Source organism: Hyperolius riggenbachi, chromosome 1 (genome assembly GCF_040937935.1).
Source record: "Hyperolius riggenbachi isolate aHypRig1 chromosome 1, aHypRig1.pri, whole genome shotgun sequence".
NCBI classification, from domain to species: Eukaryota; Metazoa; Chordata; class Amphibia; order Anura; family Hyperoliidae; genus Hyperolius; species Hyperolius riggenbachi.
Window position 1 is genome coordinate 687,218,732 of NC_090646.1, and position 15,067 is coordinate 687,233,798.

General features: G+C 50.7%; 1 protein-coding gene across 1 annotated transcript in view; it reads left to right on the top strand.

Annotated features, from left to right (window-relative positions):
- Nucleotides 1–10,756, top strand: part of FAM221B (family with sequence similarity 221 member B) — a 42,521-nt gene extending 31,765 nt beyond the window's left edge. The window contains exon 6 of the mRNA XM_068253366.1: nucleotides 8,281–10,756. Within this exon, the coding sequence (XP_068109467.1) occupies nucleotides 8,281–8,402 (122 nt within the window). The 3' untranslated portion in view covers nucleotides 8,403–10,756. The remainder of the gene's footprint in view (nucleotides 1–8,280) is intronic.
- Nucleotides 10,757–15,067: the final 4,311 nt, after the last annotated feature.

A 15,067-nucleotide genomic window follows, 5' to 3' on the forward strand; every position in this document is an offset into this window, starting at 1 on the left:
CCAATATTGCACACAGCTCCCTCCCCTACACAGATTGCCACCACTGCACACAGCTCCCTCCCCTGCACAAAGATCCATCCCCTACATAAAAATTCCCACCCCAGAACAAAGATTACCAATACTGAAAGCAGATCTCTCCCCTGCACTCAGCCCCCTCCCCTACACAAAGATTCCCACCACTACACACAGCTCCCTCCCCTACACAAAGATCCCACCCCTGTACACAAGCCCCTCCCCTGCACTCAGCTACCTATCCTACACAAAGATCCCACCTCTGCACTCAGCCCCCTCCCCTGCACAAAGATTCCCAATATTGCACACAGCTATCTCCCCTACACAGATTCCCACCACTTCACACAGCTCCCTCCCCTGCACAAAGATCCATCCCCTAAAAATTCCCACCACTGCACACAGCTCCCTCCCCTGCACACAGCTCCCTTCTCTACACACAGATCCCTCCTCTGCACACAGATCCCTCCCCTGCACAAAGATCCCACCGCTGCACACAGCTCCCTCCCCTTCACACAGATCCCTTCTCTACACACAGCTCCCTCCCCTGCACAAAGATCCATGCCCTACATAAAGATTCCCACCACTGCAAAGAGCCCCCTCCCCTGCACACAGCTCCCTCCTCTGCACACAGATCCCTCCCCTGCACAAAGATCCATCCCCTAAAGAATCCCACCACTGCACACAGCTCCCTCCCCTACACACAGCTCCCTCCCCTTCACACAGATCCCTTCTCTACACACAGCTCCCTCCCCTGCACAAAGATCCATGCCCTACATAAAGATTCCCACCACTGCACACAGCCCCCTCCCCTACACACAGCTCCCTCCTCTGCACACAGATCCCTCCACTGCACAAAGATCCATCCCCTAAAGAATCCCACCACTGCACACAGCTCCCTCCCCTACACACAGATCCCTTCTCTACACAAAGATCCCACCCCTGCACACAACTCCCTCCCCTATACAAAGATCCCACCCCTGTACACAAGCCCCTCCCCTGCACTCAGCTACCTCCCCTACAAAAAGATCCATCCCCTACATAAAGATTCCCACCACTGCACACAGCTCCCTCCCCTGCACAACGATCACTCCCCTACACACTGATACCTGTCCTGCACAAAGATCCCTTCTCTACACACAGCTCCCTCCCCTGCACACAGATCCCTTCTCTGCACACAGATCCCTGCCCTGCACAAAGATCCCTTCTCTACACATAGCTCCCTCTCCTGCACACAGATCCCTCCCCTGCACACAGATCCCTCCCCTACACACAGCTCCCTCCCCTACACACAGCTCCCTCCCCTACATACAGCTCCCTCCCCTGCACAAAGATCCCTTCTCTACACACAGCTCCCTCCCCTGCACAAAGATCCCTCCCCTGCACACAGCTCCCTCCCCTGCACAAAGATCCCTTCTCTACACACAGCTCCCTCCCCTACACACAGATCCCTCCCCTGCACAAAGATCCCTCCCCTGCACACAGCTCCCTCCCCTGCACACAGCTCCCTCCCCTGCACACAGCTCCCTCCCCTGCACACAGCTCCCTCCCCTGCACACAGATTTCTCCCCTGCACACAGATCCCTTCTCTGCACACAGATCCCTCCCCTCACAGATCCCTCCCCTCACAGCCCCCTCCCCTGCACAAAGATTCCCAATATTGCACACAGCTATCTCCCCTACACAGATTCCCACCACTTCACACAGCTCCCTCCCCTGCACAAAGATCCATCCCCTAAAGATTCCCACCACTGCACACAGCTCCCTCCCCTACATACAGCTCCCTCCCCTGCACACAGCTCCCTTCTCTACACACAGATCCCTCCTCTGCACACAGATCCCTCCTCTGCACACAGATCCCTCCTCTGCACACAGATCCCTCCCCTGCACACAGATCCCTCCCCTGCACACAGATCCCTCTACACACAGCTCCCTCCCCTACACACAGCTCCCTCCCCTGCACAAAGATCCCTTCTCTACACACAGCTCCCTCCCCTGCACAGATTCCTCCCCTGCACAAAGATCCCTTCTCTGCACACAGATCAGTCCCCTAATCACAGATCCCTCCCCTACTCACAGATTCCTTCTCTACACACAGCACCCTCCCCTACACACAGCTCCCTCCCCTGCACACAGCTCCCTCCCCTGCACACAGCTCCCTCCCCTGCACAAAGATCCCTTCTCTACACACAGCTCCCTCCCCTGCACACAGATTCCTCCCCTGCACAAAGATCCCTTCTCTGCACACAGATCCCTCCCCTCACAGCCCCCTCCCCTGCACAAAGATTCCCAATATTGCACACAGCTATCTCCCCTACACAGATTCCCACCACTTCACACAGCTCCCTCCCCTGCACAAAGATCCATCCCCTAAAGATTCCCACCACTGCACACAGCTCCCTCCCCTGCACACAGCTCCTTTCTCTACACACAGATCCCTCCTCTGCAAACAGATCCCTCCCCTGCACAAAGATCCTTCTCTACACACAGCTCCCTTCCCTGTACACAAGCCCCTCGCCTGCACTCAGCTACCTCCCCTACACAAAGATCCCACCGCTGCACACAGCTCCCTCCCCTACACACAGCTCCCTCCCCTTCACACAGATCCCTTCTCTACACACAGCTCCCTCCCCTGCACAAAGAGCCATGCCCTACATAAAGATTCCCACCACTGCACACAGCCCCCTCCCCTACACACAGCTCCCTCCTCTGCACACAGATCCCTCCCCTGCACAAAGATCCATCCCCTAAAGAATCCCACCACTGCACACAACTCCCTCCCCTACACACAGATATCTCCCCTTCACATAGATCCCTTCTCTACACAAAGATCCCACCCCTGCACACAACTCCCTCCCCTATACAAAGATCCCACCCCTGTACACAAGCCCCTCCCCTGCACGCAGCTACCTCCCCTACACAAAGATCCATCCACTACATAAAGATTCCCACCACTGCACACAGCTCCCTCCCCTGCACAACGATCACTCCCCTACACACAGATCCCTGTCCTGCACAAAGATCCCTTCTCTACACACAGCTCCCTCCCATGCACACAGATCCCTCCCCTGCACACAGATCCCTCCCCTGCACACAGATCCCTCCACTGCACACAGCTCCCTCCCCTGCACACAGCTCCCTCCCCTGCACAAAGATCCCTTCTCTACACACAGCTCCCTCCCCTGCACACAGATTCCTCCCCTGCACAAAGATCCCTTCTCTGCACACAGATCCCTCCCCTCACAGCCCCCTCCCCTGCACAAAGATTCCCAATATTGCACACAGCTATCTCCCCTACACAGATTCCCACCACTTCACACAGCTCCCTCCCCTGCACAAAGATCCATCCCCTAAAGATTCCCACCACTGCACACAGCTCCCTCCCCTGCACACAGCTCCTTTCTCTACACACAGATCCCTCCCCTGCACAAAGATCCCTTCTCTACACACAGCTCCCTCCCCTACACACAGATCCCTCCCCTGCACACAGCTCCCTCCCCTGCACACAGCTCCCTCCCCTGCACAAAGATCCCTTCTCTGCACACAGCTTCCTCCCCTGCACACAGATCCCTCCCCTGCACACAGATCCCTGCCCTGCACACAGATCCCTGCCCTACACACAGATCCCTTCTCTACACACAGCTCCCTCCCCTACACACAGATCCCTGCCCTGCACAAAGATCCCTTCTCTACACATAGCTCCCTCTCCTGCACACAGATCCCTCCCCTACATACAGTCTCTCCCCTACATACAGCTCCCTTCTCTGCACACAGATCCCTCCCCTACACACAGATCCCTGCCCTGCACACAGATCCCTTCTCTACACACAGCTCCCTCCCCTACACACAGATCCCTGCCCTGCACAAAGATCCCTTCTCTACACATAGCTCCCTCTCCTGCACACAGATCCCTCCCCTACACACAGCTCCCTCCCCTGCACAAAGATCCCTTCTCTACACACAGCTCCCTCCCCTGCATACAGATTCCTCCCCTGCACAAAGATCCCTTCTCTGCACACAGATCAGTCCCCTAATCACAGATTCCTTCTCTACACACAGCACCCTCCCCTACACACAGCTCCCTCCCCTGCACACAGCTCCTTCCCCTGCACACAGCTCCCTCCCCTGCACAAAGATCCCTTCTCTACACACAGATCCCTCCCCTACACAAAGATCCCTCCCCTGCACACAGCTCCCTCCCCTGCACACAGATTCCTCCCCTGCACAAAGATCCCTTCTCTGCACACAGATCCCTCCCCTCACAGATCCCTCCCCTACACACAGATCCCTCCTCTGCACAAAGATCCCTTCTCTACACACAGCTCCCTCCCTTACACACAGATCCCTTCTCTACACACAGCTCCCTCCCCTGCACACAGCTCCCTCCACTGCACACAGATCCCTCCCCTAAACACAGATCCCTCCCCTGCACACAGATCCCTCCCCTACTCACAGATCCCTCCCCTACTCACAGATTCCTGCCTTGCACAAAGGTCCCTTCTCTACACACAGCTCCCTCCCTTACACACAGATCCCTCCCCTACACACAGATCCCTCCCCTACACACAGATCCCTCCCCTGCACAAATATCCCTTCTCTACACACAGCTCCCTCCCCTGCACACAGATCCCACACAACCTGTGCAGTAAAGGTTGGTTGAATAGATATACCGTAAGAGATGAGAAATGTGAAAGAATGTTTGGCTGAGTCCAATAAGTGATAAAGCCTTGTGTTAAAATAATCTAAAATGGTGATCTAACCAGTGTCCTGTTGGCCTGTCGATTGATGGCATTTGATGACAGATGACATAGGACCAGGTCTTCAGTAGATCACTAGGTTTTAACCCACTCCTCCAGCTGGGAAAGGCTATGAGAAGCAAAGTCCAGCCCTGCAGGGCAATTTCTCTCCTTCAGGAAGAGATCTTGGCAGAATTTCTGGCAAGTTGATCTCTCCATGCCTATCAGTCATATCAAGAAATGGATGACATATTTGCTTTCAGCACCACAAATCCACAGATATGTGACATGAGTGGTAAACATGGAAGTGTTACGGAAACCTCTATTGCATGGTCTGCGTGGAAATTGCTCAGTGGGTGTGTCACAGGGCTGTGGAGTCAGTCCAAAAATCCACCGACTCCTCAGTTTAGGATTCCACAGACTCCGACTCCTCGACTCCGACTCCTCTAATTTGCATATTACAATTTTGTTGATTAAAAGTATGTAACATGAAATTCGTCTCTTAACTGCCAACGCTTAGGAATTTTACAAGACAACTGAAGTGAGAAGGATATGTAGACTACTATATTTATTCCCTTTAGACTAAAACTAGTCCTTGGTAAGAGTACTTGTAAAAGGTACAAACCGGAACAAAGAACATCTATCAGGCCCTAGGCAATGTAAGTGTGGGTACATGTAAGAATGATGTGCAGGTACTCTGCAGGGGAATGAGGAGATTCTTCCTCTATTACACATTCTTCATGCACAATCTGTACATGGATCAGGCCCTAGGCAATGTAAGTGTGGGTACATGTAAGAATGATGTGCAGGTACTCTGCAGGGGAATGAGGAGATTCTTCCTCTAATACACATTCTTCATGCACAATCTGAACAAGGTTTATGGGTGACAGACAACACCTCTGTGTTCAATGTGCACAACATTCTCAGTGGATTCCCTGCAGCTCTGTGGGGAGTGCATATGTAGAGTATAGTACTACTGTGTAACAAAGTAAACCTGAGACAGATGAAATAAAAGTTTTATACATACCTGGGGCTTCCTCCAGCCGCCTTCAGGATAATCAGTCCCTCGTTGTCCTCCTCCACCACCTGGATCTTCTGCTATGAGTCCAGGTACTTGAGCCAGTCGGGCGTAGTGCGCATGCACACACTTCGCCGCCAGGAGCATACTACACCTGTGCAGCAGTATTGCGCAGGTGCAGAATGTTCCTGGCCGTGGGAGCGGCATGCGGCCGGACAGCGCTGACTGGCTGAATTACCAGGACTCATAGCAGAAGATCCAGGTGGCGGAGGAGGACAGCGAGGGACTGATTAGCCAGAAGGGGGCTGGAGGAAGCCCCAGGTATGTATAACACTTTACTTTTCATCCGTCTCAGGTACCCTTTAATTTGTAGTCACCAAACCAAATTTTAACAACATATCAAATTATTTGATTTCATCAGCAAAGGGAGTGCATACATTTATATAAATCAGCATCAGTGCAGAATTATTTCGATCTCTATTAGTGACACAGCTACACATCAGGCTTTATTCTTACAGCATAGATGTTATTTAGTATATATAAGAGACTCCTGTGTACACATTGTATATACAGTCACAATCAGATATGTATATCTGACCTTAAAAATACGGGGACTGCTTTATTGAAGCAGCACAAGTAACTCATTTTGATTGGTTTATTTCATTTTGTGGACTAAGCACAGCTATTACTGTATATATTCATTATTTTTAATGACTATTATCTGAGAAATAGAACATTTTATCATATTTTCGATTTTAATTACAGTTACAAATTCATTAGGAGTCGGAGTCGGTGCATTTCTTCCCAACTCAGACTCCAGGCACCCAAAATTGCCCGACTCCACAGCCGTGGTGTGTCAGACTACCCTTACTAACTTTTCATATGGGTTGTAAGGCAACTGGAAGGGCACTTGGCACGTTAATCAGTAGGGGTGCTGGAATAAGGTGTTTCTTTGCACCTGGGAAAGGCTCCCTTTTGATGTGAACACATCCTGGTTTAGCATATAATCATCACTAGCCAATCAGAGACTTGCATATCTATCACCTGACCACGCTGATCACATGCTTCTCCTAGATATGACCATCACTAATCAGAGACTTGCATATCTATCACCTGACCACACTGATCACATGCTTCTCCATGACTTCTCCTAGACATGACCATCACTAATCAGAGACTTACATATCTATCACCTGACCAGAATGATCACATGCTTTTCCATGACTTCTCCTAGACATGGCCATCACTAATCAGAGACGTACATATCTATCACCTGACCACACTGATCACATGCTTCTCCATGACTTCTCCTAGACATGGCCATCACTAATCAGAGACGTACATATCTATCACCTGACCACACTGATCACATGCTTCTCCATGACTTCTCCTAGACACGACCATCACTAATCAGAGCCTTACATATCTATCATCTGACCACACTGATCACATGCTTCTCCATGACTTCTCCTAGACACGACCATCACTAATCAGAGCCTTACATATCTATCACCTGACCACACTGATCACATGCTTCTCCATGACTTCTCCTAGGCACACCATCACTAATCAGAGACTTATATATCTATTAGGCCTGAAAGATAAATCGAATTTAAACCGAAATTGAGATCCCCAAGATCACAATTTCAGAATCGTCAAAGCGGCGATCATCGCGATCATGTCATTTCCACATGGGGGAAGTTTGAAGATGCAGCTTCAAACTTGCCCTAAGTCCCGGCTCTTGCGGCCCACAGTGTTGGACATACCTTCTGCATGAGTCCAAAGCTGTCCATCTTCTATCGCTTTCTGCCGACTCTTGTGCTTGGCAAAACTCCGGGTTCCTGTATGTCACATGACATGCAGGAGGTATTCCGTGCATTAGAGCCTGCAGGAGGCGAAGTGGATAGACGGGCATCGCTGGACTCGTGTTGGAAGCAGAATGTCCAGAATTGATGCAGCTTGGGAGACAGAGGGGGCACAGAGAGAAACAGAGGGGGCACGGAGACCACGGACACAGAGAGACACAGGAGACACAGAGGGGGCACAGAGAGAGACACTGAGAGAAACAAAGCGGGCACAGATTCAAAGGGGAAGAGAGAGACCCAGAGCATAAAGAGGCAAAGGGGGCACAAAGAGAGACTGGGACAGAGGGGGAACAAAGCTTGATTTTTTATTTATTTTTTTAGGAAATCGTGAATCGAAATCGCAATTTGGGACAGAAATCGCTCAATTCAATTTTTTCCTAAAATCGTTCAGGCCTAATATCTATTACCTGACCAGACTGATCACATGCTTCTCCATGACTTCTCCTAGACATGACCATCACTAATCAGAGACTTACATATCTATCACCTGACCAGACTGATCACATGCTTCTCCATGACTTCTCCTAGACACGTCCATCACTACAGGTGAGCAGGGAATGTGTGGGACATACATGTGTCATGCGTGTACTCTGTGTGTAGATGTGACGGACATGCAGATTGTAGTACAGTGTCTATTCTTCTCATCCTTCAGGAGAATCGTACCTGCCTTTCTCTGGGATGCCGGATCTGCAAAGAGCGGCTATTACGGGCAGCGAGGAGGGAGACACGGCACATGGACTGAACCAATACCTTGAGTCGGCACCCACTTCCTAGAACCATTACGTCATGGTGGAGGGACCACATGGAGATGCCTGGACCCTACACCCAGGCACACATATCGACAGGCCAAAGGCTGCATACCCACATACAATCATGATTGGCCACTAGGCAGTTTTACCACCTCCATGTAGCATGAGGGACAACAGATATTGGGGTTGATTCACTAACCTCAATAGCGTGAGTAACGTCTTGTTACTCGTGCTATTTAGTCAGCGCACCTTACTTTTCAGTCCCAGCGTGCCACACGCGCTAGTGGCAGTGTAAGTAAGGAGCGCAAGCTCAGCGCACGCTAAGCTGTGGTAGTGCAGTATACCGAGCGCTGGTAACTTACTTGCGCTCTTTTAAGTAACGGCCGCTCCACTGAACCTGCCCTGAGCCCCGGCAGGTCTTAATGGACGTGATCCCTGCACGATGATTGGCCCAATAGGCTGCCTGTCACTTGACAGGGTTGTATTCCGTTTTATGAACCTGGCCAGGCTGACACGGCGTTCCATTGCAGTGTTTGGGGATATATAGGCACAATTCTCCAGAAGTTGTGCTTCACCAGAGGCCACCGGACAACACGACAGAAGCACTCTCTAAACCCCATGAAGGGTTCGACCACAGCGTGGTCATGAATGTCCACCTCAGTACCCCACATGACATTTCACCAGGGGTTCCTCCAGCTGCAGGGTGGCCACATGCTGGATGAAGAGCCCATCATTACTGGCCCTCCTCAGCTTCACATGTTCCCCATGTCTTCTGCAGCACAATACAAGGAACGAGGGGGGTCCTCATGATTTCCTCTGCAGCACAATACAAGGAACAAGGGGGGTGTCCTCACATCTCTCCCACCCCCGCGTTTCTGATAGAAGTGGACAATTTACTGCAGCGGAAGAACTGTAAAACTTTTATTAAACAAAACAAACCTTTACATATTTACAGAAGAAAATGTTTGAAAAGGAAACACGCTTACAGTATTTGTCATTACAACCTAACATTACGACCCAATGCCGTACATATGCTACGACTGCTGCAGAATTTTACTTCTACATATTGTCAAACAAACATGGAAAACAAGTCAGATGAACGGAATCTTGTAACTGTGTACAATGCCAGTGGCTAATACCAGAGGGTACCTGATTTAAAATCCTACCCATAGCTGGGACCAAAAGGTATCAGGACACAACCCTACTCATAGGTGGGACAAAACATAACAGGACACAACTCTAATCATGGGTGGGACCAAAGGTATCAGGATTCAACCCTACTCATGGGTGGGACCAAAGATAACAGGACACAACCCTAATCATGGGTGGGACCAAATGTAACAGGATTTAACCCTAACAATGGGTGGGATCACAGGAAACAAGACTCAACCCCACTCATGAGTGGGACCAAAGGTAACAGGATTTAACCCTAACAATGGGTGGGACCACAGGTAACAAGACTCAACCCTACTCATGCGTGGGACCAGAGAGAACACCTTCAGATAATCATGGTCCTGATCAAAACTATTAGCTGAAGGTCCTGCTCAAGGGTGGGACCTAAACATGGATTTCCTCATGGCTGAGATCTAAGGCTCCTCCTCAGGCTTCTGCGGACTACACGGACCCTCCTGGGCCCAGTTCTCCTAGACGGTGGCTCTGGGACCTGGCGCTGCTGCTGGGTATTAGCAGGGGAAGGCTGGTTAGCCTCCTGAGTATAAACCTGCTCAAATAAGTCCAACATGTGCCTCTGGCTGTGCTGCAGTTGTTGTGTTGCATCATGAAGCTCCTGGAGTGAACTGTGGAGCAGACTCATCAATCTGTGCAAATCCTGAAGCATCCCACCTGGAGAAGCAATATCACCGACAGTTTACCCAGCTTTTCCGAGTTCTGAGACAGACAACCTGCACAACACACACACGCTGTACAACAGTCACACACACACACACACACACACACCCCTGTCCCACCTGGAGAAGCAAAGTCACTGACAGTTTAACCAGCTCTTCCAAGTTCTGAGACTGAGACAGACACACACACACAAACAAACACACACCTATCCCACCTGGAGAAGCAAAGTCACTGACAGTTTATCCAGCTCTTCCAAGTTCTGAGACAGACAGACAGACAGACAGACAGACAGACAGACAGACAGACAGACAGACAGACAGACAGACAGACAGACAGACAGACAGACACACACACACATGGTATCAAAACAATTAAGATGGATCAGCTTCAGAAAGAATTCTTTTCCTACCAGACATCCTGCAAATACACCAAGGAACGATCTATGTTATGCAAGGTGTTTTGTGATCATCATAACATACCGATGCTACATTCTTACTTTTAAATGTAATATGAAAAAAACCTCAACATGTAACAGACAGTGTGCTGGTTATATCAGATCCGTGTTTCATTTTGGTAAATATGACAAGATGAACTAATGACCATTTATACAGTAATTCTCAAATCAAAAGTTATATTAAAGTTTAATATCTACATGGAGGAGAATATGAGTGGATTATGATTTCATTGAAATAAAACTGAATGAATCTTAGTGTACATGACACAAAAACATAGAATCTGTATGAATACTGAAACGTATTAGAGTGGAAGGTCTCCTCCTATTCAGGGGCTACAGACCGTCCCCAATGATCTGAGGCTAGTATGAGTGTGGAAGGTCTCCTCCTATTCAGGGGCTACAGACCGTCCCCAGTGATCTGAGGCTAGTATGAGTGTGGAAGGTCTCCTCCTATTCAGGGGCTACAGACCATCCCCAATGATCTGAGGCTAGTATGAGTGGGGAAGGTCTCCTCCTATTCAGGGGCTACAGACCGTCCCCCAATGATCTGAGGCTAGTATGAGTGTGGAAGGTCTCCTATTCAGGGGCTACAGACCGTCCCCAGTGACCTGAGGCTAGTATGAGTGTGGAAGGTCTCCTCCTATTCAGGGGCTACAGACCATCCCCAATGATCTGAGGCTAGTATGAGTGGGGAAGGTCTCCTCCTATTCAGGGGCTACAGACGGTCCCCAGTGACCTGAGGCTAGTATGAGTGTGGAAGGTCTCCTCCTATTCAGGGGCTACAGACCGTCCCCAATGATCTGAGGCTAGTATGAGTGTGGAAGGTCTCCTCCTATTCAGGGGCTACAGACCGTCCCCAGTGACCTGAGGCTAGTATGCGTGGGGAAGATCTCCTCCTATTCAGGGGCTACAGACCGTCCCCAGTGACCTGAGGCTAGTATGAGTGTGGAAGGTCTCCTCCTATTCAGGGGCTACAGACCGTCCCCAGTGACCTGAGGCTAGTATGCGTGGGGAAGATCTCCTCCTATTCAGGGGCTACAGACCGTCCCCAATGATCTGAGGCTAGTATGCGTGGGGAAGATCTCCTCCTATTCAGGGGCTACAGACCGTCCCCAATGATCTGAGGCTAGTATGAGTGTGGAAGGTCTCCTCCTATTCAGGGGCTACAGACCGTCCCCAATGATCTGAGGCTAGTATGAGTGTGGAAGGTCTCCTCCTATTCAGGGGCTACAGACCGTCCCCAGTGATCTGAGGCTAGTATGAGTGCGGAAGGTCACCTCCTATTCAGGGGCTACAGACCGTCCCCAGTGACCTGAGGCTAGTATTAGTGTGGAAGGTCTCCTCCTATTCAGGGGCTACAGACCGTCCCCAGTGACCTGAGGCTAGTATGAGTGAGGAAGGTCTCCTCCTATTCAGGGGCTACAGACCGTACCCAATGATCTGAGGCTAGTAGGAGTGTGGAAGGTCTCCTCCTATTCAGGGGCTACAGACTGTCCCCAGTGACCTGAGGCTAGTAGGAGTGTGGAAAGTCTCCTCCTATTCAGGGGCTACAGACTGTCCCCAGTGACTTGAGGCTAGTAGGAGTGTGGAAAGTCTCCTCCTATTCAGGGGCTACAGACCGTCCCCAGTGATCTGAGGCTAGTATGAGTGCGGAAGGTCACCTCCTATTCAGGGGCTACAGACCGTCCCCAGTGACCTGAGGCTAGTATGAGTGTGGAAGGTCTCCTCCTATTCAGGGGCTACAGACCGTCCCCAATGATCTGAGGCTAGTATAAGTGCGGAAAGTCACCTCCTATTCAGGGGCTACAGACCGTCCCCAGTGATCTGAGGCTAGTATGAGTGCGGAAGGTCACCTCCTATTCAGGGGCTACAGACCGTCCCCAGTGACCTGAGGCTAGTATGAGTGTGGAAGGTCTCCTCCTATTCAGGGGCTACAGACCGTCCCCAATGATCTGAGGCTAGTAGGAGTTTGGAAGGTCTCCTCCTATTCAGGGGCTACAGACCGTCCCCAATGATCTGAGGCTAGTAGGAGTGTGGAAGGTCTCCTCCTATTCAGGGGCTACAGACTGTCCCCAGTGACCTGAGGCTAGTATGAGTGTGGAAAGTCTCCTCCTATTCAGGGGCTACAGACCGTCCCCAGTGATCTGAGGCTAGTATGAGTGCGGAAGGTCACCTCCTATTCAGGGGCTACAGACCGTCCCCAGTGACCTGAGGCTAGTATGAGTGTGGAAGGTCTCCTCCTATTCAGGGGCTACAGACCGTCCCCAATGATCTGAGGCTAGTATGAGTGCGGAAAGTCACCTCCTATTCAGGGGCTACAGACCGTCCCCAGTGATCTGAGGCTAGTATGAGTGCGGAAGGTCACCTCCTATTCAGGGGCTTCAGACCGTCCCCAGTGACCTGAGGCTAGTATGAGTGTGGAAGGTCTCCTCCTATTCAGGGGCTACAGACCGTCCCCAGTGACCTGAGCCTAGTATGAGTGCGGAAGGTCACCTATTCAGGGGCTACAGACCGTCCCCAGTGACCTGAGGCTAGTATGAGTGCGGAAGGTCACCTCCTATTAAGGGGCTACAGACCGTCCCCAGTGACCTGAGGCTAGTATGAGTGCGGAAGTTTTCCTATTCAGGGGCTACAGACCGTCCCCAGTGATCTGAGGCTAGTATGAGTGCGGAAGGTCACCTATTCAGGGGCTACAGACCGTCCCCAGTGACCTGAGGCTAGTATGAGTGCGGAAGGTCACCTCCTATTCAGGGGCTACAGACCGTCCCCAGTGACCTGAGGCTAGTATGAGTGCGGAAGGTCACCTCCTATTCAGGGGCTACAGACCGTCCCCAGTAATCTGAGGCTAGTATGAGTGTGGAAGGTCTCCTCCTATTCAGGGGCTACAGACCGTCCCCAGTGATCTGAGGCTAGTATGTGTGTGGAAGGTCCAGGGGCGTAGCAATAGGGGGTGCAGAGGTAGCGACCGCATCGGGGCCCTTGGGCCAGAGGGGCCCCGAAGGGCCTTTCCTCAACTACAGTATTACCTCTTTATTGGTCCTGTGCTCATAATAATCACTTCTATAAATACTTTGAATATTGGTAATCATTAACAAACTGTTCCCCATCCCCTTCTTGCATCTCTGACACTGGTTGTCCTTGGCAGGTTTTGGTGTGCCGTATCAATTGTTATGTATAGAGTGCTTGGGGGGCCCCTTGTAAAACTTGCATCGGGGCCCACAGCTCCTTAGCTACGCCACTGGGAAGGTCTCCTCCTATTCAGGGGCTACAGACCATCCCCAATGATCTGAGGCTAGTATGAGTGTGGAAGGTCTCCTCCTATTCAGGGGCTACAGACCGTCCCCAATGATCTGAGGCTAGTATGAGTGTGGAAGGTCTCCTATTCAGGGGCTACAGACCATCCCCAATGATCTGAGGCTAGTATGAGTGTGGAAGGTCTCCTATTCAGGGGCTACAGACCATCCCCAATGATCTGAGGCTAGTATGAGTGTGGAAGGTCTCCTCCTATTCAGGGGCTACAGACCGTCCCCAATGATCTGAGGCTAGTATGAGTGTGGAAGGTCTCCTCCTATTCAGGGGTTACAGACCATACCCAATGATCTGAGGCTAGTATGAGTGTGGAAGGTCTCCTCCTATTCAGGGGCTACAGACCGTCCCCAGTGATCTGAGGCTAGTATGAGTGTGGAAGGTCTCCTCCTATTCAGGGGCTACAGACCGTCCCCAATGATCTGAGGCTAACACTGAAAATCCTGCAGGCTGGTGATTGTGCTGCGATCCATAGGATATGCACTGCAGGCAAAGTAACCTTTTGGATTGGTTGGAAAGTCCACACAGTACAATTTCGATTGTATGTACAATCGATACAGTCTGCGATCGCGTATAAAGAGACCAGGTCACTGCCACTAATTCGCAATTTAGCGTGCAAATCTAACTCTAGATAAATCCTCCAGGAAAACTGGAAAAAACAGGAAAAAAATGTTGGTATCATTTAGTTTGGAGTGAGCCCTAAGATGTCTCCCAGTGCATCACTGCTCAATATGCAAATCATTCTTTGTTGTCCCTGTAAGCTAGCCACACCCCCAGAACCGCTGGAATGCAATGGGTGTAATCTACAGGATCATGTGCTCCTGTCCTATGACAGCCTGTACTTGTATTACTGGGCCTACCTAACCAGCCCAAATCACGTGATCATGTATCTTGTACCCTCCCCCTTCCCTAGTGTATTCTACATGATGGTGTGCTCCTTTCCTATGACAGCCTCGTACTTGTATTACTGGACCTACCTAACCAGCCCAAATCACATAATCATGTATCTTGTACCCTCCCCCTTCCCTAGTGTATTCTACATGATGGTGTGCTCCTTTCCTATGATAGCCTGTACTTGTATT